The sequence below is a fragment of the Rana temporaria genome, chromosome 9 (genome assembly GCF_905171775.1).
Source record: "Rana temporaria chromosome 9, aRanTem1.1, whole genome shotgun sequence".
NCBI lineage: Eukaryota > Metazoa > Chordata > Amphibia > Anura > Ranidae > Rana > Rana temporaria.
This window is the reverse complement of record NC_053497.1, coordinates 136,840,631-136,866,537: the sequence shown is the minus strand read 5'-3', so window position 1 is coordinate 136,866,537 and position 25,907 is coordinate 136,840,631. Positions and strand designations below refer to the sequence as shown.

Sequence of the window (25,907 nt, the reverse complement as noted above, 5' to 3'; positions counted from 1 at the left end):
ACCACCTGTATTACCTGGCTGTTCCTGCCTGGCTATGCCCTCCCCCCTGTAAATTGAGCACGATAATCAGGGCTGCTGAGCCCTGATACCCTGGTCCGTTTACGTGATTCTGTCATCCGCAGCCTTGCTCTCCTGGGTCTGTCTCTCCTCCCCCTCCCTGCCTGACTGTGTGTCAGCACCCTGCTGCTCTTATATTTCATATTTCATCCTATGAACGCTGTAATATACCAATAAGTGTCCCTGTACCTGTGTTATGTAAAAAATATGCTTATCTGTAATTATCTGTAATTATCTGTAATTAGATTAGCGTGGCTCCCATCAATCAGCTGACGCGCGGCTCTGCCTCTCCTCTCCTCCCCGGGTGACGTCAGTGGGAGTGCTTGGCCCGCACACTGGAACTGTGAGCCGGAAAGTGAGGAGAGCCGAAGAATCAATGCTGGGAGCCACGCTGATATTGCTACAGATAATGTGAAAAAAAGGGGAATAAACTGCACTAATGTGACAAAAATTACCCGTAAATTCACGGGTGTATAAATGTTGCTAGTGAAGCAAATTTCAAGCTGCGACTTGCTGTGTAACATCAAACAGTGATCGGAAAATGGGAAAGAAAAAAATCTCGCCAAAAACATGTGAGAAATATATAAACCAGTAAAAACATATACTGAAATAAATAGCAAAATTAACAATCCTCATGTGCTAATAGTAAAAAAAAAATGGAAAAACATTGATTGCATTCAACAAAAAAGTCCATAAATTGAGTGAATAGATGGAAAGGTGTCGCATCAATAACCAAAACAAGGAGAAAAAATCTTCCTCCACCAGTGTGAAAGTCCTTAGTTGATGTATTCAAATTATATCACATATGAAAGTGACCACCCATCCACTGAAATCCTCCACCGACAGAGCACACAGATCTGCTTACCAGATCCCGGTGGTCCCTTAATTATGAGGGACCCCAGGTAGCATGTAGATAAACAAAACTGCTGGGCTTGACTTGGTTCAGACAGCCTGATAAGGATAATTTCCTCATCTCAATACTGAATCCTAAGCAGTAGAGCCAACAGAGTTCAAGCAAAATGATCCGGAAACAGGACAAGTCAGGTCAGATAGGAGACACCAGAGGAGAAATCAAAGGACAAGCTGGGTGATCAGGTCACGTCAGGTGGAGCTATTCCCAGGAGGAAGTTGATATAACGTAACGCGTCCGGTGGTTTAGGAGCCTGAAACATCACGTCGCTCATCTGCTGTTCATTCCTAAAGATTGTTACTTCATGCCGTTTTTTGTCTGGCCAAATGTGAGTAGCCTGACTTTTGCTTCTTTTAAAGAATAAATCCACACATTGCAACAGTGAGCACTTAGTCTGTGATTATCTCTTTACATGCACCTGTCCTTTGCGGTTTGGTTGTCTTATGAGGATCTAATACATCAGCCTGGTTCCTGTTCATGACCTGCCTATTTGATTTGCTTTATTGACCATCTGTTAACTCAGTGGTCCATATATGAAGGTGAGAGTAGCCATCTACAACGGTGGAGGGATCACTTCAAAATTTTGGTGGATTGTCACGTGGTGGAGATTTATTTTCATTTAATTCACTCATCTCCTGACACTTATGGACTTTTGGACTGTTTGTTTGAATTGTATTTAATTTTTAATATATTTTTTATTTTTTCATTTTTTCTGCATATTCATATTCACACTTATGGTATTGGTGTTTGAGTATACCAGTATCATTTATATATTTGAGTTTTGTGCTGCACTTTTTCTATTTTATTATTCCCAGGACCAGCTGAACAATCACTCAGCTAAGTGATTTTTCAGCTGGGAATAGCTCCACCTGACGTGACCTGATCACCCAGCTTGTCCTTTGATTTCTCCTCTGGTGTCTCAAAATGCTATAAATCTATCCCCTATTTTGTAGACCATATAACTTTTGTGCAAACCAATCAATATACGCTTATTGCGTTTTTTTTTTTTTAACCAAAAATATGTAGAAGAATACGTATCGGCTTAAACTGAGAATTTTTTTTTTTCAAATTGATATTTATTATAGCAAAAAGTCAAAAATATTGTGTTTTTTTCAAACTTGTCCCTTTTCTTTTGTTTATAGCGCAATAAATAAAAACCGCAGAGGTCTTCAAATACCACCAAAAGAAAGCTCTATTTGTGGGAAAAAAATGATAACAATTTAATTTGGGTACAGTGTTGCATGACCGCACAATTGTCATTCAAAATGTGACAGCGCTGAAAGCCGAAAAATGGCCTGGGCAGGAAGGGGGTGAAAGTGCCCAGTAGGCAAGTGATTAAATAAACCGGAAGTGATGTGGTTGGAGAATTTGACAGAACACCGGTAACGGCTTGTTTATCTGAGACCAGAACTGTAAGTGAACTCCTCACTTCCGGTTTCCATTGAAAGAACGACATCCATTCCTCTCACTGTATCTTAAGAACTAGCCAGTTGCATCTTTTCCAGGCTCCCCGATTGCTCGGGAGAGCCTGGTAAAGGCAGGGGGGTTTGCAGACTACCTCCTTCGGCTGCCTGTAAAACTAATCAAGCCACTCTTCTCTTTAGCTGCCTGGATTACTTTTACCAGCTTCAGAATTGCCGGCTGAAAAAAAGATCTTGGTCATCGCTGCAGACAGAGATAAAACCCTTCCAACTAGGGTTGCCACCTCATCCCTTTAAAACAGAACACATATGAATTACACAGGTTCTGTGGCTGATTAAGGTGGTAATTGAACTCAAGTGGAGCCTTATCTAAATTAAATTAGCCTCAGAACCTGTGTAATTCATATGTGTTCTGTTTTAAAGGGATGAGGTGGCAACCCTACTTCCAACCCAAGTGCTTGGCAAGTGGTAATGTTTAGTCTGGACGTAGGCTTGCTTTAGTTAAGCATTCATAAATGGTCTGTTTTGAACCCTTACCAAGGTACGTTTATAAAACATCCATGGTAATTGAAGGGTCAAGGGAGAAGTACAGCCAAAGCTCATTTGGCTGATCTTCTCCTGGGGATCCCAGGAGTGCAGTTCATTTTGCACTTCTGTGATCCGTTTTCAGCAGACAGCGTTGGTGAAACCCACTGTCTGCTGACGTAACAGAGCCGGTCCAGGCTCGGACAAGATCGCGAAAATGGCGTCAGGATCCACCCACATGCCTGGAGCCTGCTGAGAGCCTGAGACAACCGCTCCCACCCCCTCCACAGCCCAGCGCTCCAGTGAGCATTGGGGGGTGGGGTGGGCAGAGAGCTGCTGACTGACAGCAGCTCTGAGAACCGAGCGATCAGCGGTGTTAGATTGTTCAGTTCTCAGCAAATTGGGTATAATACTGTATTTGTTTGCACTTTTTTGTTTCTTGAAAACATGCATTTAACAAATAGCTGTGTAAAAAAACGTTTCAGCTGCCAGTATTCTATTCTCTGGGGTCTTTGCTTTCATAAAATATATAACTGTTTGGAGTATAGCCTGTACCCGCGTACCCATGTAACCAATAAAGGACTTTTATTCAAGAATATGAGTTGCCAGCCCTGTTTGATTCAAGTATTGTATTTGTGGGGCCTGAACGTCCTGGCTAGAGCACCAGATCACAGTTCATGGACGTCTATAATAGCAGTGGAGCTGGGGTAACATGTTGTTTCTCTTATAACTGTTAGGGGGTTTGAAGTAATTTGTAGCAAAAAATACAGATTTTAACATGTGCGGAGAATTTTAAAATGTGCCCATAACTAAGACTTTTTTTTGACAGTGTGGAAAGGTGACTGTAGATCCTCTGTCAAGTTTTTATTTCTGTCCACCATTGAGGAGATTCACCCCACTATTTGTGCTGTTGACTGCTGTCACCGAGAAAAAAAAGGGGGAAATCCGCAATTTTAGAGAAGTATAAATCTTCCAATAAGGACACCTGTTCTGGAGACAAATATCTTTTAGGGGAAATTTCTGGTGAGGCAAATTCCCTAACTTTCTGCTGCATCTATGGAACAGGAAATACGGTAAAGGGGAACATTTCTGTAATAGTACAAAGACAGCAAAAAACTGATCCTGGAATAGAGGGATTGGCCAGAGGCAATGCCCGCAATGTGGGATAGATACAATTCAGGAAGGGTGGTGTCTCGGAACACTTGGGCAGCACTTCTTGAGGGAAGCAATCTGCTGCACATCGGACCATCTTGGCTGGGACCATTCCATCGCTGCACCACCATCCCATTTTACTTACCATGATGAGCCCTATTTCATCTTATGTCTACTAAGTGTTTTAACCCCTTTTAAGCTATTAAAGTCTTGTACTGCTGCACTTAGAGGTGCCTTTTTTTTTTTTTTAAAACTGATCATAGCAGGGGTTTTAAACCATTTCCTACTTTTTCGAAAACATGCCTGATGAAGGGGTCCTGTGCAGTTCCGTAATGTTGCACTGGTTCGTTTGTGAAGTGATCTTTTTGCAATAAAAGCTTTGGACTACATTTGAATATCCCTGGTGTGCTGGCGAGTATCTACATTAACTACAAATCCATTCTGCTACCGTGGCAGACAGATTGGAGCTCTCAATGGACTATGAGTGCACAGTGAGGCCTGAAACTGAGAAAAAAGAAAGCAAGTAGTGGAGGGCCGGGCATGACGAGGTGGAAAGGGGAGACAACAATGGGTTAAGGTGGGAAAGGATTGAGGGGGAGGATTCAGGAAGAAAAAAAAGTTGGAGGGGGAGGAGTTGTATAAAAGGGGTAGGTGGGGACTTTTGGGAGCAGTTGGTGAGGGAGACAGAAGGAAGTTTCCCACCCATCCTCCCTGTCGTTTGTCTTTGTGTGTTGTTCGTTTGTTTTCTTTTATCTTTTTTCTTTCAGGGTCAATTGAATTGGTTAGTCGAAGAAGCTGTGTAACGGCGGTGTCTTTGGTCTTTGATGGTGGTAGAACACATATGTGATGGAAGTGGTGGGGGGCTCATCGGTGGGATGTGCCCCTCTGGTGTATTCCAGTGGAACGGTATGCTGGAATACGGTATAAGTTGCACTGCGGGGAGGGGGTTGTCTCTGAGCTGGTGATACGGCTGGAGCCTGGTATGGTGAAAAAGGTCCCACAGTGTAGTAGTGGAAAGTGTTAAGTTTGGGGTGCCGTCAAAGACCAACAGACTGTGATTAACCGATTAAGGACCCCTTTTACGCCGATATACGTCGGCAGAATGGCACGGCTGGGTACATGTACGTGGCTCTTTAAGCCCAGCCGTGGGGTCGCACGTGCGCATGCCACCCGGTCCGAAGCTCCGTTACTGTGGCCGCTGGAGTCCCACGATCGGTCCCCGGAGCTGAAGAACGGGGAGAGCTGTGTGTAAACACAGCTTCCCCATTCTTCACGGTGGCGCTGTCATCGATTGTGTGTTCCCTTTTATAGGGAACCACAATCGATGACGTCACACCTACAGCCACACCCCCTACAGTTAGAAACACAAATGAGGTCACACATAGCCCCTTCAGCGCCCCCTTGTGGTTAACTACCAAACTGCAACTGTCATTTTCACAGTAAACAATGCATTTTAAATGCATTTTTTGCTGTGAGAATGACAATGGTCCCAAAAATGTGTCAAAATTGTCCGAAGTGTCCCCTTTTTTGTAAACACTATAAATTTTGCGCAAACCAATAGATAAACGCTTATTGCGATTTTTTTTAACCAAAAATAGGTAGAAGAATATGTATCGGCCCAAACTGAGGAAAAAAAATAACGTTTTATATATTTTTGGGGGATATTTATTATAAAAAAACGTAAAAAATATTGCATTTTTTTTTAATTGTCGCTCTATTTTTGTTTATATCGCAAAAAATATAAAAACCGCAGAGGGGATCAAATACCACCAAAAGAAAGCTCTATTTGTGGGAAAAAACGGACGCCAATTTTGTTTGGGAGCCACGTCGCACGACCGCGCAATTGTCAGTTAAAGCGACGCAGTCCCGAATCGCAAAAACTGGCTGGGTCCTTTAGCTGCCTAAAGGTCCGGGTCTTACGTGGTTAAAAAAGTGGTCGTTACAAATGTTATATGGAAATTGGAATATATTTAATATTTTTGTTAAAAAAAAGGCTGCTATGGCCATTTATACTCCAAACTCATGTGTGGTCTTATCATTGGATGGAAATAAGGAAAGGGGGGTGTGGGAGTTTAAGTGGTTAAAGGGTGGTAATAGAAAGTTAGGGATATCTGGACTACACTGGTCATGATCAGCGCACTTGCAGTTCATTGACACGGAGCGCAGGCTCCTGACATGCTTTGCGGGCTCCTGTAAAAGGAAAAAAATAAATGCACATATTTTTTCCTATAAATGTGTGTATAACTACTTGCCGACCAGCCGCCGTCATTCTACGGTGGCAGGTCGGCTCTCCTGGGCGAGAGCCCGTAGCTCTACGTCGGCTCTCTTTGTGCCCCCCGCTCGTCCGTGACTCCCGTGCGGGTGCCCGGCGGGCGCGATCGCCGCCAGGCACCCGCGATTGTTCGTTACAGAGCGGGGCCCGGGAGCTGTGTGTGTAAACACACAGCTCCCGGTCCTGTCAGCGGGGGAAATGCTGATCTTCTGTTCATACAATGTATGAACAGAAGATCAGTGTTTCCCCTAGTGAGGCCACCCCCCCCCACAGTAAGAACACACCCAGGGACATACTTAACCCCTTCTCCGCCCCTATTGTTAACCCCTTCACTGCCCGTGGCATTTTTATAGTAATCCAATGCATTTTTATAGCACTGATCGCTATAAAAATGCCAATGGTCCCAAAAATGTGTCAAAAGTGTCCGAAGTGTCCGCCATAATGTCGCAGTACTGAAAAAAAATCGCTGATCGCCGCCATTACTAGTAAAAAAAATATATTAATAAAAATGCCATAAAAATACCCCCTATTTTGTAAACGCTATAACTTTTGCGCAAACCAATCAATAAACGCTTATTGCGATTTTTTTTACAAAAAATATGTAGAAGAATATGTATCGTCTTAAACTGAGGAAATTTTTTTTTTTTATATATATATACATTTTTGGGGGATATTTATTATAGCAAAAAGTAACAAATATTAATTTTTTTCAAAATTGACGCTCTATTTTATTTTTTTTTGCGCAAAAAATAAAAACCGCAGAGGTGATCAAATACCACCAAAAGAAAGCTCTATTTGTGGGAAAAAAAGGACGCCAATTTTGTTTGGGAGCCACGTCGCACGACCGCGCAATTGTCAGTTAAAGCGACGCAGTCCCGATTCGCAAAAAGTGCTCTGGTCTTTGGGCAGCAATATAGTCCGGGGGTTAAGTGGTTAATAATTTTCCTCTAAAGGTACACTTAGCCTTTAAAAATGGGACCTGTTAACCACTTAAGGACCCCTTCACGCCGATATACGTCGGCAGAAGGGCACGGCTGGGCACAAGCACGTACCTGTATGTCCTCTTTAAGAGCCCAGCCTTGGGGTCCGAAGCTCCGTGACCGCGGGACCCACAGACCCGATCGCTGGTGTCCCGCGATCGGTCACAGGAGCTGAAGAATGGGGAAAGGTGTGTGTAAACACACTTTCCCTGTTCTTCATGGTGGCAATGTCAGTGATCTTCCTTTCCCTGATATAGGGAAAGACGATCACTGACGTCACACGTCCAGCCACGCCCCCTACAGATAGAAACACATATTAGGTCGCACTTAACCCCCTCAGTGCCCCCTAGTGGTTAATTTCTAAACTGCAATTGTCATTTTCACAGTAATCAGTGCATTTTTATAGCACTTTACGCTGTGAAAATTACAAAAATGTGTCAAAATTGTCCGATGTGTCCGCCATAATGTCGCAGTCACGAAAAAAAACGCTGATCGCCGCCATTAGTAGTAAAAAAAAAATATTAATAAAAATGCCATAAAACTATCCCCTATTTTGTAAACGCTATAAATTTTGCGCAAATCAATCGATAAACGCTTATTGTGATTTTTTTTTTTTACCAAAATTGGGTAGAACAATACGTATCAGCCTAAACTGAGGAAAAAAACGTGTTTTTTATATTTTTGGGGGGATATTTATTATAGCAAAAAGTAAAAAATATTGATTTTTTTTTCAAAATTGTCGCTCTATTTTTGTTTATAGCGCAAAAAATAAAAACCGCAGGGGTGATCAAATATCACCAAAAGAAAGCTCTATTTGTGGAAAAAAAAGGACGCCAATTTTGTTTGGGATCCACGTCGCACGACCGCGCAATTGTCAGTGTAACAGGAGTGACTTTTGGGCACAGATTGAGCCAGGAGATGGGGTGGCAAGTGAATCATAATTCATGTATTACATGAGAGGGGACATCAATAATAATTCATGTTTGCAGGATGTCTTGAGATATCACAAGTTGTTGGCTATTCAATGTGGGGACACATTCTTTTGAAAGGTGTTAATTGCATCTACCCCTAGACATTTCATTGTCCCTTGTGTAAAGGTGTTAATCCAGGTCTGCTCCCAGACCTCTAATTATGTATGCTAAATACTGTTTATGTGTGGAATGTACTTGTCGGAGACAGAGCGTCTGTCTGGTGATGTGGATTGGAAGGAGATCATTGTGTGATGTGTGGGTGGGGAGTTTGATTGTTCATGTGCCTTGAAAACTGTATAAAATCTCAGAGTGAACCATTAAAGGGTCACTAAAGGAAAAACTTTTTTTTAGCTAAATAGCTTCCTTTACCTTACTGCAGTACTGGTTTCATGTCCTCATTGTTCGTTTTTGCTTTGAAGTTGCTGTAATTCTGCTGTAATCTCCACACTTCCTGGTTGCCTGTTTCCTTATAACCATGGTACTGGGAGATTTTCACGGTGGTCTGAGCTGTCATTACTGTGTGTCTAAAACTCCTCAGAACCAATCAGATTCATTTTAAAAACCAAACACTGCCCTGGATTTGTTTGTTTTTGTTCTGTGAGTCTTCCCGACTCACCTCTCACCCGGAACTTCATGTATGTACCTTTAAAACCGAAAGTGAAACTCGAGGCACATTATATGATAGATTAAATTCAATTTTTAATCATTTTTAAAAGGAATCGGTTAACTTTTATGTCTCTATACCCAATAAACAGTCATTTCAGCAAAACATTTTTTTTCCTTTAGTGACCCTTTAAAAGTTGTCTACTTGAGCCTTCAAAACGTAGCCCAGTCTCGTTCTTGAAAGGGCATTCTATGGGACTATTATTCTGTTCTTTTTACAGCTGCCCCTGACTCTCTCTCTGGATCTCGTGGATGGGATTATACCGGCTTCACTCGCATACAACAACTTGCCAGGGAAAAGGACGTCTCCAACGGCTGATACCCCCTCACTACATGGGTAGCCGTTACAGTCAGTTAAAGCGACGCAGTGCCGAATCGCAAAAAGGGGCAAGGTCCTTAACCTGCATAATGGTCCAGGTCTTAAGTGGTTAATGAGAAAACTGCTTAAGAGTATGTAGTATGTTTTTGTATACTTTAAATGCATTCCCCATGTTTTGCAAACTGAACACAAGCAGAAACAGATCTGGCCATTTACCAAGTGTAGAGGTTTATTGATCCCTCTGCATTGTGTAGGTGGTTCCCTCCACAGTGGCTTCAGCCTGATCAATTGATGCTTTGTACCTTGGGATGGTCTCTCTCTATACTGTTACATGCTGATTCTGCTCCCCTTCACTTGTGAGTGCATATTATTGATTTCATTTTGGCTACACTAATAAAGCTTACTACACTATGAGGCCGGTCTGCACCCCTCTTTCTCTTCTGTCTCTCCAGATACTGGTACCCCAAGCTACTGCAGATGGCAGAAGCACAGCTATTAGTATATAACAATTATTACAACCTCCAGGATAAATGTTCTCATTGTAATGACTATTCTTTATAAGTTTAATTTGAGTGCGATACATACGTTTACGTTTTTTCTTAAAGCGGAACTTCACCTTCAAGGGGACATTCTACATTAGGCCCTAAATAAGACGTTCTTCCCCCCCCCCCTTTCTCTACTATTTTTGGCACTTCTTTGGGGTGGTGAAGGAAGCAGGTATCTGGCTTTGACAAGTACCCACTCTTACTTCCAGTTGGATCACCACGGCGCATCCACTGGAAGTTCTCCCTGCCTGCAGCGTTCTGGGACAAGTCACAGAAGATTGCGGGACCATTCACAAAGCGCAACATGGCTCACGCACTGCGCCAGCTGTGAAGATGCATTGGAATCGTAGTCGACTGCCCACAGTAAACATGCCAGCGCCTGGAACCTGAAGACTGGTAAAGCTCTAATTTGGGTGAAGATGATACTTGGACAGGTAAGTGTCCTTTTTTTTAAAGTCAGCAGCTACAGTATTTTTAGCTGCTGACTTTTATTTTATTTTTACAAAGAGGACTGCTTTAACACACTGGTTACAATTTGGGCCGATTCTTAGCCCCCCTCCCGGTGGTCATCCAGGCCACCTTATATGATCTGTATCCCTCAGATCCCTTCCAGCTCACAGGGCTATTGAGTGCGCTATAGAGCTACTCTGGTACCTGCAAGCAACATTTCAGGCCAGATTAGCCTTCTCCCAGTGTTAAGACAACCTGTTTTTTACCCCCCTGGCGGCTCCCATAAAATACAATTAGCCGGGTCATGCCATTACATCTTTTCGTTGTATTTTCTGAACAAACGAGTTGCCCTGGGAATCGTTCGATCATTAGCAGAAGGATGGAATGAAATAACTGTACAGGGCAGAGGATGAAGGTAGCGTGTATATTTTGCCTTGCTATTGTATATTACGGTGTAGCAACAAACTGGTAGGAATTTTTTATTTATTTTTTCTATTGTCTCTATTTGGTAATTTAAAAAAATATATATTTTACGTTCTTTCATGGCTAAGCTAGGATCAGATTGCTGGTGCACCCGCAGCCAAAATGCACTGCTCTTTTGCAGATGCATGGGGATGCCATTAATTAACGGCACCTCCACGCAACAGAAAACACAGCACGGTCTCCGTGCAGCTGCATTTTAAACAAGGTGCAGGGACCTTTTCCCTGCGTTTTCTGCAGGTTCAGCAGCCCATTAAAATGAATAGCCTGCTATTTCTGTGCAAATGCATCATGCTCTAAACGTAATAGTGTGTACCTAACCTAAAAGTACTGCAGTAGTTGAATATGGTATCATGTATTCTTACAAGCAGCCAGCAGGCGGAGCTCACATTTTTCCAGTTTCCCGTGATATCCTGTTAAACAAAAAAACTGTAGCTTACATGCAAAATCTACATACCGTACATAGATCCTCTGACCACCTGCCATTCACAAGGATCCACACCAAATTTCAATCAGACAACATGTGAAAAGAAGAGCGTCTACTGTGTTTGTTTTTATTATTATAACATTTTTATTTACAATTTATTTAATTATAAAACAAAAATTGTGAAGTCAAAAATATAGATCATTATTTCTAAACATCAGTTTAAAAACATTAAACTGACCCCCAAACCATTTTTGATTTCTATTTAGAGCAGGGGTTTCCAAACATTCTAAACAAAGGGCCGGTTTATTGTCCTTCAGACTCTTGGAGGGCCAGACTTTGACCAGCGGGAGTAAAAACTTTCCTGCATCAGTGGGAGTAAACATTTGGTATTTGGGGGGAGGAATAGTGCCCTATTGCTGGTATCATAGGGAGGAATTAGTGGTGTCAGTGGGAGAAATGGTGCTCCATTGTCGGTGTCAGATGGCAGAATAGTGTCTCATATCATTGGGAGGGATAGTGCTCCAAGAGCCGGATAAAGGCATGCAAAGGGCCGCATCCGGTTTGGAGACCACTAATTTAGAGGATAAGTCCACCCAAACACTAAATTCTCTACATCTACAGACACCCACAATCTAACATACCTTTTTTTGAAGCCGATCCGACTTGATCCCAAGAAGAGCTGTCAGCCACGGCTTCCCCGTGTGGGTGGGTGCAGAGGACACACAGCTGACAAAGAAAGCCCCATAGTAACTATAGGTGATGTCAATTCCCATTCATTTCACAGCTGTTGTCGGCTTTGTCCTTTGTAGAGCTTCCGCCGCTGGAGACCGCACCGAAGCGGCTTCAAAGAAGGTGTGTATACTGATTTCTTCTTTACAAGATTAGATAGGTTAGTGTTAGATTGTGGGGTGATCGTCAGGTGAATGACAAAGCCATTATAGAGAGGCAAACAAGGTTTATCCTATATGGTTAAAAGCACACATTTATTAGATTATCCAAAGTATCAAAAAAGAGTAAAACTAAATACCAAATTACTCTGTACAGTAACAGTGTAGCAGTGTTTCACACCAAAGTCCCATTACCAAAATAAAATCAAATGTCACTAATACAATGTCTGGGCATCAATGATTATATGTAACAAATAGTCCAGCCAATGCTGTATCCTGGCCTAGGCCAATAAGGCCCAGGCCTAGGGCAGCACTTTGCAGGGGGGCAGCACGGAAAAAGTCCCCGCTATTTGTGTAGCGCCAGTCTTATGGGGCGGACTGGGCTGAGAGGCAAATTAGTCTAGCGCCCCCATAAAGCGACTGCACTGCTTCCGGTATGCGGACGGCCGGCATTCTGCAACTGTAGGGGGCGGTGCTGCTTCTAATTTTGTCTGTCCTATTATCCTGGACCACAAACCTTCCTTACTGTGCTATATGTTTTCTGCTGCACCATTGGCACGGTTATATCTTCTTAGTCCTCTCCAAAAAATTATCAGAAATTTGTGCTTAAAGTAGAACTATAGACAACACTTTTTTTTCTCATTTTGGATAGAGTAAGGGAGGGTTTTAGCCCCTGTGAGTTTATTTTTTTACCATCCCTGTCCCATTGCAGAGATTTGATAAAGAAAGAGAAGGTGCACCAATCTAAGTGCAGTATAAATGGATGTTTATTGGCATTAATAAAAAAAACAGCCAAATGGCTACTCACAAAGTGATAAAAATAAAGGGCGGAAATAGTATAATGGGTGGTCTGGTGTCACTCAACAGGCCGTGGGGTAGATGTAGATAAAAGACCCAGTTGTGAAGCACAGGAGGATACAGCAGTGATCCGAAGTCTGAAACGGAATCCTCGGCATGTAAACAAGTTGGTGATGGTGTAATACACGACCTCCTGGAGGACTAGGTCGGACCAGGAAGTGCGGCTCAGTGTGCGCCTCAGCTTTTATGGTAGCTGCCGCTAGTGCGTTATTACACTGACTTTTGGACATTCATTTAGACTATACCTTAATAATCCTTGCGCCATCTACCCTTTCCCCATTGCAGAGATTTCCCTTCACTTCCTGCCCCATAGCCAATCAGGAAGTAAGAGGAAATCTATGCAAATTAAGGGAATCCATTACTCCCCAGGTCCTCAGAACTAGTGTCCCCACTAGAACATTTCAGGGTGGGTCTTAAACAGAAATGGGTGTGGCCTTGACAGGATGGGGTGGGTCATATTTAAATTAGGGGGTGCACGAGTTTTTGTCAGGTCTAGGGCAGCACAAAACCTAAATACACTACTGAGTCCAGCGCGGATCATTGCGGCATGCCTTTTTCAAAACCATAATATCCTGGAATATGTGGCACATATAGGCCCCAAGGCTCACACTAAAATTCCCACACTCTAATGTAGCGCCCTGCTCCTAAAGATGGGTGCGCTATTTCAAATTTTAGGGATGTCTGGGGCCAATAGTTGGGCCCAGACCTGTTGAATGATGTACAAATTTGCCTCTGTTCTGACTGTGGTACTGCCTGGTAGCATATTCCCCTAGTAGCCTGTGGGTGGCGTTACCACTTCAGGCCCATGTTGGAACGCAGGTGTACCATGGTGTATTGGGTGACCCTCCTCTGCAACGGTGCAGTGGGAGTGGTGACCCCGCTGTGCATGCTGGGAGGGGATAATTAAGGGTCAGATGCCGTTTTTCAGGGTTCTTCGCCTTGTGGCCCTCCAGGTGTGAGGTGGGTGTGCGTGAGTTCAGTCTCGGGACCACGTTGGTCTGAGGCTGTGTTCCTGTCAATTGGGCCCAGTTATGCTGGCTGGGGCCTACGCTATGAAGTTGATCCTGTGCTGTCTGTCCTGCGGGAAGAAGCCACTCAAAGGAAGCCAGGGGAGGACCTGTCCCGGGAAGGACAGGTCCCTGGCACTTTGGGAGAGGCCTGGTAACTTATTGAAGGATGCACTGTAACCTATGACACCTTATGCTGGCCATACACTCCACGAAAAATCGTCCGAACGAACTTTCGAAAAACGAAAGTTCTTTCATGAGTGCAAACGATAGTGCCATCATGTAATGGGCGATAAATCGTTCAGTGGACATAAAAAAAAAAAATGGTTAGTTTTTTTTACATATACCTAGTGCAGAAAGTTCGGATGGGAAACACATTAACCCTCCGATTTATCGTTCGTTCGGCAGACAATTTCCAAACTTGTCCTTCGTTTTTTCGGGTCAAAAACGTCCAAACGATTTTCGATTTTGTGCCCATTAACTGGCCGAAAAACGAAAGATCTTTCTTTACGACCGATTTTCGGCCGAATTTTCGTATAGTGTATGGCCAGCATTACAGTCCGTCGGATCGGCTTAAAGGCTCTTTGGCTGTAAGGCAGTAAGTTCGGGACTTTAAATCCTGTGGCAGAGAATTCCTGACAATCCATTCTGTGTTCTCAGATGGTCTGTGGCAGAGACTGTTTCTATACTGTCCGTGCATCATACCGGCTGCTAGGCCATGTGAGAGGGGTCTATCCGGGTGAGCAATACCCACTCAGTAGTGAGTGGCGAATATTGGAACTTTAAATACTATTGTGCATTCTGTAATGTGTACCTGAACCTTCCCCTTCTCTCTTTTCTCTACTTCCTTCACAAGTTTTATGCAACAAAAAAATAAAGCCTACAGTTGAAGGTTTTACATCTTGTGTGGACATTGCAATTTCTACGAACTTCCTCCCCTGGACAACGAACTTAGAGGTAACATGCAAAACCCAAAATCTAAACCAGCAGCTCCTACGGGGGTAGTGCTACACTAGGCAGACTGTAGTCACAAAATTTGAAGAATAATGGGGCTAAGTATAGCCCTAGGACAGCAATAACAAACAGAGCTCAGAAGTAGGCTATTAAGCCGTGTAAGATTAGGCAGTTAAAGGGGAAATGTCAGAGAATTTAGAAGGGATTGAGAAGAATTGTAATTTTATCTGCCTTTCTTCAAAATACATTTTATGTTAGGTTTTGTATGTGTTATGAGACCTACTTTGCTCCATTTTCCCCCAATATCCACCTCTAGTTAGATCCTACACAGCTTTGACTGTCACCAAAAGGAACCTCTACACCGTGAATAGTCAAGAAACCAACTGTTCACAACCAGTGTATGAATTGTTTGCTATATCGCTATTATGTTTTTTAAATTTCTTTTTGGAAGGGATAGTTGTATGGCCAAGAGAAGGGATTGATCAGGAAAATGGAATAGCCATTTTATTTATCAAGCCTTTATTTCTGATTAGCTAATATTTATTTCTGATTAAGCAGATATATTGGATGTATATTTTGGCAGAAGTGGTATTGTGTAACAGCTGTATTGCTTTTGTTAAAATACTATTTATACCTCCAGCTGTGAAGATTGCTATCTTGGCCTTTAACCACTTCAGCCCCAGAAGGAATTGCCCCCTTAATGACCAGGCCATTTTTTGCTATCAATTCTTAATCAATTTAGGCCAATATGTATTCTTCTACATATTTTTGGATTTTTTAAAAAAAAAATGATAAAATCGCAATAAGCGTTTATTGATTGGTTTGCGCAAAAAGTTATAGCGTCTACAAAATAGGGAATATATTTATGCCAATTTTATTATTATTTTTTTACTAGTAATGGCGATGATCAGCGATTTTAAGTGGGACTGCGACATTGTGGCAGACAGATCAGACACTTTTTTGGGACCAGTGACATTTATACAGCGATCAGAGCTAAAAATAGCCACTGATTACTGTATAAATGTCACTGGCAGGGAAGGGGTTAACACCAGGGGGGTGATCAAGGGGTTAAGTGTGTTCTAGGGAGTTGCTGCTAGGTGTTTCTTGGGATAGATTTAGGGCATTTTTATTATTATTATTTTTTACTAGTATTGGCGATGGTCAGTGGTTTTTTGCCGGACTGCGACATTGCGGTGGACAGATCGGAAACTTTTTTGGGACCAGTGACAATATTACAGTGATCAGAGCTAAAAATAGCCACTGATCACTGTATAAGTGACCCTGGCAGGGACAAAGGTTGACACCAGGGGGAGATCAAGGAGTTAAGTGTGTCCAAGGGAGGGGGGGGGAGTGTACGGACTGGGAGTACAGAGAGATCACTGTTCCTGATCACTAGGAACAGACAATCACACTGTACTCCCAGTTCTGCCTCTCTGAGGAGCAAACACAGGTGGCCGGTGGACATTGCTGCCACCAGACCCACGCATCGGCTCTCCCGTTGTGCAACCACAGTATCTTGTGCACGAACCAACACACCGGTACGTCGTTTTGCGCAATAGGGCCGCCCTTCCGCAGTATATATGCGGTGGGCGGTCCTTAAGTGGTTAAAATGTCAACAATGGTACTGTTGCGTTGTAATAGATTGCTGTGCATATATACTCAGTTGGACATAGTATCATGAAAAAGAAAAAAAAAAACACGATCTCTATAGTGTAATCCCAATTAAAACACCAATTTTAAGTAGTAAATGCGCTTACAATAGATGACAACCAGGCACTTCACATCATATAAACAACTCATAGTGGCATGTGTCCCATCTCTACCCTATTAGTTTCGTCAAAGATTACGTCAGACACATTTTTTCAATTTGTGGTGACACATAATGGTTCGATATATTTGCATTGCCCATACATTTTCATTTATTTAGATCTGCAAAATGTCAACATTATAGGAGAACCAGTCACGATTAGGTTTATGCAAACACATGAATATGCAGCTTTAAAATTTGTAAGTTTACCTAGAAAGAAGGGAACTGTGAGGGGAATTAAGGAATACGTTTACCTCCATATTAATACCAGTGGAGGCAGTGCTGGCGAGTACCTGAGAAGAATCATTACATTTGCAAACATTCATTAAATACCCAAATCCTGTACACAAAGATAAAGCGAAGAAAATCGTCCCTTCGCTGACCATCAGCTGGCTAAACCAGACCGCAGTGACTAGAGATAAAGGTTCAGTTTTGCTGTGACCGTTTTACAGCCTCTATCAGAGAACATTCGAGTATCCTTGGGGAAATAAGTCATCTCACTGGCCACACGGAATGCCAGCTGTTCATCAGGCATTAACTTGCGATGTCTTAGCTCCGCCATGACGCACTCCTTTACGTGTTTGAACTCCAGCGGTAGAAAAGGGACATAGAAGTCTATCAAATTCTTGTCAATCAGGCTGCTGTGCCAAAAGCCACCTGGGGATGAAAATATGGTGGATTAACAGTGGAATGAGTCATCTGATCGACCATATTCAATCAAAATATAATCTTCTTTAACCGATTGTCTGCCTGGGCAGGTTTTTTTCATTTTTTTGCACCTGTTAAAGTCTTTTTGCTAGAAACTACTTTAAAACCTACAAACAAATAAAATAGTAGCAGTTGTAATTTTTTTATGTTACAGGACATTTGTACAGCTGTTTGTTAAATGCATATTTTCAGAAGAAAGGCACTTGAATTTTAGTGCAAATTAACACATTATTAGATCTCAATTTTGGAAAAATATAAAAGACGGGGTTGCGTCGAGAACATTGTCAAGCCTTAAAATTAGACGCACCTGTTAAAACGCAAAAAAACATGGTAAACGTCTTTGCAGGTTATCAGTTTAGAGTCAACTGTGAATTATGGCCCAGATTCACAACCGAGATACGCTGTCGTATCTCTGCTTTGCGCCGTCGTATCAATGCGTCTGATTCTTAGTACGGCTCCTCTGCTTTCTCCACCGCCCACTCAGCCTCATTTTCCTCATTTCCTCATTCCTCATTTTAATTAAACTGATTTCTTTTATACACATCCCCCTAATAAAGGCTTTTAGCATGTCCCATACCACTCCAGGCTAGGCTGAGGATTTGTTATCGTCCAAAAAGTATTGGATATGCATCCGCATGCTCTCTGTATCAGTAAATAATTGGAACCAAAAGGGGTTCATTTTCCAGTGCATAGGGAGACATGTTTTATGGAAGTCCAAAGAAAGCTGCACCGGGGAGTGGTCGGACAGGCCCCTGGCCAAATACGTCACCGCTGGATCAAAGGGAAGCGTTAAGTCATTACCCAGGGCAAAGTCTATGCGAGAGAGCATGGAGTGAGACAGAGAATGACAAGAAAACTGGGCCTGAAGTGGGTATTTACATCTCCACAGATCTGCCAGTCCCAGCTCGGTCACAAATCTAGCAAGCGAGGTATACTCCCTGGGTCCCTGTGGAGAAAACTTTTTATATATATCCAAGGAGGTATCCATTGCACTATTAAAGTCTCCAAGGACATATACAGGTAGCTGTGGATGTTTGGACAGAAACCTGGCCAGACATTGTAATACTGTCAGCGTAAAAGGTGGCGGTACATATACATTAGCAATGACACAAACGGGACTTCCACTTCCCCATTAAAAAAATAAACCTGCCCTCTGGATCTACAAGAACATCCTGTTTAATAAATGCAGTAGTTCTAGAGAACAATATACTGACCCCCCTGGAATATCTAGTATGGACCGAATGGTATTGCACAGGGTATTTAGACATACGTAGCAAATGGATAGTGTCACCAGTAAGGTGAGATTCCTGCAAACATATAATAGTGGGATTTTGTTGCGAGAAGAAAGTAAATAAAGCAGTCCTTTTTGTGGAATCATGCAGACCCCTGACATTCCAGGATAAAATTGATTATGTGCCTACGTGTCAGTGGTCTGTTGGTGCAACTTACTTGATGTCTTCTCTCCTCGAGCGCCAGACAAAAAGACTGCCGCAAGGAGAGATGACATCACTTCCTCCTGCCTGTGTTTACATTACACAGGCACGGGAAGCTTCTCATTCGCCAGGAGCGATCGTGAGGCTGTGAGCAGAAATCAATGGCCGACCCCTCATCACGGATCGCTCCTGAATCGAAACGGCCCGCCGCAGGCACTGGGGGCGACCGGTCGGACAGGTACAGGTGCCCACCCGTGCCATTCTGTCGACTTATATCGGTGTGTGGCGGCCCTTAAGTGGTTTAGACCTTGGTTCACCTTTTCAGAAAATTGAAAAGTTGAATTAACACCGTACACCGACCCCGACTTCCCAAGTCCCCACTGAACTTACTGTACCTCCAGGGGTTGTCAGTGCCCATGCAGCCAGTGCAGCAGTATTGGGATTTGGAATTCTCGTTCTTCTTATTCTTCTTTCTGCAGCGCTTCCGGGACAGATCAGAGTGATTCTGATTGGTCAGCACCGACTAGAAGCACTGCAGAAAGAAGATTGGAAGAGTGAGGATCTCAAATCCCCGAATCACTGCATTGGCTGCGTGGGCACTGACAGCCCATCACCCAGACAGGCAAGTACAGCGGGGTGGAAGGGTGTACAGTTTCAGTTCTCCTTTTCTTTTTTTATACCGCCTGGACTTTAGCAACTTTTGCGAAAAACCCTGCCGACAGAGCCAAGTTCCACCTACTACCCAGTGACAGCACCGCAGAAACCAATATGGGAACTCTCTCTGGCAGGACTCAAAGTAGGTGTCAACACTAACTAAAGGACATCATCATTAACAATTGCCTTTTTTTTCAATTAAAAATAGGTGTAGCACTACCCCTGTGAGGGCTGCTTGCTGAATCTGTGCCAAACTGGTTGCCCCGACCATGCAAGTCCTCTGACACCTTCGACACCCTGAGTGTCATTTTAATTTTATAATTTTCAGTGATAATCAAAGAGTTAAGGACACACACATTTAAAGTGGTATTCCAGTAATTTTTAATGTTTATTAAAAGTCAGCAGCTACAAAAAGTGTTGCTGCTGGCTTTTAATAAACATACACTCACCTGCTTCATGTTCCAGCGACGTGCCGGCAGGGGCTTTTCTCCTCTCCCCCCCTCTCCGGCCGGCGTCTTCATTCTAAGTGTGGGCACCCGGCCGTGACAGCTTTCGGCTTCACGGCCGGGCACCCACTGCGCATGCGCGAGCGTCGCTGCTCCATTCTGATTGGACAGGCGATCGCCTGGGACCTGTCACATGTCCCAGGCGATCGCCTACAACAAGGGGCTGCCAAAAGGCGATCTGACTATTCACCTTAGCAGCCCCTCGGCAGAAGGAGGAAGTGGGACAGGAAGCCCCCATCCCCCCCCCAAAAAATTACATGCCAAATGTGGCATGTAAGGGGGCGAGGAGTGGATTAAGCGGAAGTTCCACTTTTGGGTGGAACTCCGCTTTAAGTGAAAGGGTTGAATGGTGTTTACTGAAAGGTTATAAGCATTAATCCCCAATGGTATAAAGGTAACCCCTGAGGAAAGTTCATGATAGCAAAAAAAAAAAAAGTAATGCACCCCTACGGTAAGGAGAGTGCAAAATTCCGCCCGGTGAGTAATGCCCTCCACCACTTTCCCCTTTCATCAGAAATCCCCACTCCCTCGCCTGCAAAAAATAAATAAATCCGGCACTAATCTTTATGCTCACTTTCTCCCCCACCAGAAAGAAACATTTCTCCCCCTCCCAAACAAATAATTTTCCCCTTCCTCGGCACAATTCCTCCTCCACCATCCCCAAAATTCCCAGTCCTAGCATAACCCCCCTTTCTTCCCCATCTCAGCACAATCCGCCCTCCTACCATGGGCCTTTTTCGAGATTTGAACAAAATCCTAGCATCCCATGAATCTGGGCTGAGTCCTGGAGCCCAGTGCCAGAAAAAAGTTTTTGCACTTGTCTGGCAGGAGGGTGCTAGCAAGGGCATCTAGGGAAAATGCCCTGCATCTTTTGGGGATGCCAGGGTCCCAGATGTCATGATCATCCCTTCTGTGGCAGCTGGCATCGCTTTGATTTTGGGGAGGGGGTAAGAAGACATGTGCTAGAGGGTGCATTGGAAGGGAAGAGCTAAGGCAAGCAGGGGTGGGGGGTCAGATATGCACTGGGGGGTGCTTTGGGATGGGAGAGGGCTAGTGCTACCATAGGGGTCAGATGTGTGCTGGGGGGGGTTCTTTTTTGGGGGTAGAAGGCTAGTGCTGGCAGGGAACGTGGGGAAGATATGTGCTCAGGGGGCCCGTTGGGAGGGGATAGGGCTAGTGCTAGTGGGAGAGGGTTCAGATATGTGCTGTAAGGGTGCTTTGGGGGGAAGAGAGCTAGCAGGGTGGGGTTGATATGTGCTGGGGGAGCATGGGGGGGGGGGGGGAGATTTTAAACCCTTGCTTCTAACATGAGTCCTCTCCCCTGCCTAAGCACCCCCTCTGAACATATCCTCTTAACCTCCCACCCCCCAATCACTCCATCAAGTGTATATCTTTTTTTAACTTGCCCCCTTCCTGGTCACTCTGCCCCTCCTCTGTCCATCTACAATACTACTAAAACGTAATACAGACCTCAGATCAGTGCGTGCAGGGCAGTGTCCCTCCTCCCTGTGAGTAAGACAGGCATACAGTGGAGAGGGGAGACATACCAGCTGCTACAAAGATACAGTGGCTGAGAGGAACACTGAGATCTGGAGCGGACTTGACACTGGTGCACAATGTAAGGTGAAAGAAAGAACCACCTTGGGAAGCAAATAAGCCCTGCGCCTTAAAACAACCATTTCCTTGTGTAGCGCATGAAAGGGTTGTTTACAGGTTTAGGCCACAAACTCAGAAACTCGCCTCACAGAGGTGATGGCAACAAGAAAGGAAACTTTGTTGAGTACGGAAAGATAGAGGGATATCCCTAATAGATTCAAAGGATGGTCTTTGAAGAACCTGGTTAAGATGCCAGAGGGTTACTGCGGAACATACAGGAGGAACAAGAATCTTGATCATAGAAAAATAAAATCCTGATAAAAAAAAATTACAAATGGTTCACTTTCCTCAGAGGACAGAGAATATCCATTTTCCTAAGTACACCAGCAAATTAAAAACAAGAGGCATAGTGGAAGGCATTACACTGGGCTGTCCATACAATCTCCTTAAAGAAAAGGCAACTCAATGTTCCAGAATACGTCCCCTGTGTCTGTTCAGCCATTTCCTGTCTTCATGCAGGTGTCTAGGCTCACATGCTTATGGAATACTTTTTATTTCAAAGACAGCATAAAAAAAACAAAAAACAACAAGCACTAAATAGCTATCCAACTTCCTTATTACTGAATTATGAGCTTTGCCTGCAGCCTTCAGCACAGGACACATCAAATCCCAGGAGACAGGTCACCAATACAAAATTGGACTGTACTGACCAAATTCTACACTAAAATGTTCAGCTCTGACCCAATAGCACTTACTATTTTTGTTGTTGAATAATTCAACAGAAAGCGCAGACTCCAGATCATGTAGCTCTAGATCTTCTCTCCTCTTTCCGGATCCCAGCAACACTCTGTTGATCACTTCGCCCCCTGCATTGCTAATGGAAACAAAGAAAATGATGTTATCCAATGTTTTTTTATCCTAACAGAGCCAAACATACCCTGTTTCCCCGAAAATAAAACCTACCCCTAAAATAAGACCTAGCGTAATTTTCCAGGAGGACTGCAATATAAGCCCTACCCCGAAAATAAGCCCTAGTTTAAAATCCTATAACCCACTCTATTACAGTAGTACACAATGTACAATGTGTGTGTTTCTGTAACATAAATGCAGGGAAAAGAGCTCCGGCAGGTCACAAAAGCGCAGAGCGGTGCTATAATGAAGGTATTTGGCACAATTATATTACAGAAATATACACATTGTACATTATATAATACTGTAATAGAGTGGATTACAAGATTTTACAAGCATTTTAACTCAGTTCACACTGGGGATTCCTAACAGGCAGGTCAAGAGAGGGGGAGAGAAGCACATTACATGGTAAGACCTACCCCAAAAATAAGCCCTACTGTGTCTTTTGTTGCCAAAATTAATATAAGACCCGGGCTTATTTTCGGGGAAACACGGTAGAAAAACAAACCTGATGAGTGAACAACGTGACATTCTTTTCAGGAGAAGCTGCATAAAAGACTCCAGTGATATCGCAAATTATAGACTGATCTCTAAAACTGCAATCCAAAATTGCTAACCAAAAATGTACTGCTCTGCTGCTCCTTGGCTCCATCCACAGACTTCAATGTACTTCCGCTGCATCCACAAAATGTAGAAGTTGAAAAGATGGACAGCCGCACCTCCAAAAAAAAACTTGGGTTGTCTTTATTTAAAAAAAAGGTGGAAAATGCACTACAAATAAAAGCAAAGGGTGGAATACAGCCTACGCGTTTCGCACTGCGATCAGTGCTTAGTCATGGCTGCACCCACAGCCTTAATCTCTGCTCAGCTACTTTGCAGCCTCCACAGTGCCCACAGCTGCCCTTGAGTCATTTTCTGCATCACACTGCATCCACAGTCCGAGTAGCACTTGTAGCCTTCAAAAGGACTTCCCTTGGCACCAACCCTCCTCTTACAAGTACCCGTTGAGTGACCTGGGGGAAGCTAGCAGTTAATCCTAAACTCCCAAGAGGGGTCCCCTGGCAGACCACCAGTTACCTCTTAATTCCACTTATATGGGACGAAGTTGCACAGAAGGGAACAGGGTCCACATACTGGTTTGTGTCACTTGTGGCATCACTATCTTCTCCCTAACACCGGTTTCATTTAGTAATATATGTTTTGAAACAGCATCGTAGTAGAAGGTTAGACCTAAAATCAAGCTGACTTTTGAACTGCTTTAAAGAGGAACTGAAGGTATTTTTTCACAGACTGCAAACAGGCAGGCTATTATTGCAGAAGAGACATGCAATGTCGCTTCAGTAATAAAATATACCCAACTGCCTGGTCGCAGTCTTGTACAGTATGTAAACTGAGCTGCGCATATGCAGCTCAGCTTACATTGCCGACACGGTCCCTGCGTGCTGGGATGATGGACTACTGCGCATGCAGGAGTGACTTCTTGCTGTGCAGGCTTATGGAGATGCCCGAAGACCGGAAACTGTGGAGAAGATGCTGGTGACACACCTGGACTCGTAGAGAGGATGTAAGTAAAGTGCCTTTAGGTCCACTTTAAGTAGCTAATTATACATATATTGAAAATCAATCCATGATAAAAAAAATGTCTTCTTTATTTGGTACCTGAGAAAAATGAAGATAGCTTTACGGTAGGACACGCCATCGATCTGCTCATAATAGTCCAGGAATGGCTTGATTGTGTCAATGAGTCCTTGTTGCAACTTGTCCATCTCATCAAATATAAATATGGATCGAGAACAGCTGGTAACATTTCCACTAATCCACAACTGTATTTGATCCTGAAAGATTAAAAAGGTTAAAAGTTAAAATAAGACAGAGGCCCAGATTCTCGTAGAATTACGTTGCTCCTGGGCAGCGTAACGTATGTGATTTACGTTACACTGCCGCAGGTTTACAGCGTTAGTGCCTGATTCTCAGAACACTTACCTGTAAACTTGCAGCGGTGTATCGTAAAAGCGCTCGGCGCAAGCCCGCCCAATTCAAATGGGGCGGGCACCATTTAAATTAGGCGCGTTCCCGCGCCGAGCGTACTGCACATGCTCCGTCGGGTAAATTACCCGACGTGCATTGCGCTAAATGATGTCGCACCGACGTCATTTGCTTAGACGTTAACGTAAATGGCGCCCAGCGCCATTCACGGACATCTTACGCAAACGACGTAGATTTTTTCAATTTCGACGTGGGAACGACAGCCATACTTAACATTGGCTGCGTCTCATAGACCCAGGGGCAACTTTACGTGTCGCAAAGGCTACGGAAACGTCGTAAATTCTCTGCGTCGAGCGCTCGTACGTTCGTACGCCGTAATTTGCTAATTTACATAAGCGGCGGGGAAAACGACGTCGGCGACACCTAGCGGCGGGAAAAAATATTACATTTAAGATCTGACAGCGTAAGAGCCTTACGCCTGTCAGATCTAATGGGTATCTATGCGTAACTGATTCTAAGAATCAGTCGCATAGATACCCGGGGCCAGATTAGGACTTACGACGGCGCAAATGGTGTTGCGCCGTCGTAACGCCTTTGAGAATCTAGGGCCTATATCAACATATCAAACAAATTCTATATGGTTACTCATTACAGACATCTTAAAGGGGTGTTCCACTCATTTTTAATTCAATCTTATTTTATTCAGATAAAAGAAGAAACAGAAAGACAAATAGCGTCTCAAACATTACAGTCAGTAAAAGCAAGTACAACAATCGTAAACATTGTGTTTGGCATAGTGAAAACATGTCTACGTTACGTGGAAAAAGGGAAAAGAACAAGAAAAAAAAAGTAGGAGCATGTGTGTGTGGACCACTATATGGCCGTACGATTGAGCAATCTCCCGGAAAATGGCATAAGCAGTAGCTGTATCTACCAGCCTCACATTAGTGAGGGGTTCAGTGTTGCATCACACGTGGTAGATTGGGAGAGAATATACATGAATCTGGAAGTAGAATAAGACCCGTGGGGTCTCACAATGAGTAAATAGCCATAGGCGGGTCAGGGTCACGATACGTTAGCTCTATGAAGTCTTAAGGCAGTGATTAGAGATCAAGAAAAGGACAAGAAGCAGGGGCAGATAAAAAGAGGGGGCAAAGAAACAGGGGACAAGAATCAAGAGACAAGGGTCACTCCATCATGGCGTCAGGGTCACATCCTCCATGCCACGCTCGGCCCAAGATAGAAACTCAGAAGAGTATCGGAACATGGACCATGAAGTCCAGGTGAGAGAAAACTGCTCACTTTTACCACCTTCCTCTGCCAACAGACGCTCAAGGTCCCTTATGCGGTCCACTTCCACAGCCCAGTCTCCCATGGAAGGCATGGTTGCCGATCTCCAATAACGGGGGATCACCACTCTGGCCGCCGCC

General features: G+C 43.7%; 1 protein-coding gene across 1 annotated transcript in view; it reads right to left on the bottom strand.

The window, feature by feature from the left end:
• Positions 1-16,591: 16,591 nt before the first annotated feature.
• Positions 16,592-25,907, bottom strand: part of LOC120914125 (torsin-1A-like) — a 66,295-nt gene continuing 56,979 nt past the window's right edge. The window contains exons 3-5 of the mRNA XM_040324620.1: positions 24,151-24,326; positions 22,338-22,456; positions 16,592-17,342 (exon numbers count right to left, since the gene is read on the bottom strand). Of these exons, the coding sequence (XP_040180554.1) occupies positions 17,098-17,342; positions 22,338-22,456; positions 24,151-24,326 (540 nt within the window). The 3' untranslated portion in view covers positions 16,592-17,097. The remainder of the gene's footprint in view (positions 17,343-22,337; positions 22,457-24,150; positions 24,327-25,907) is intronic.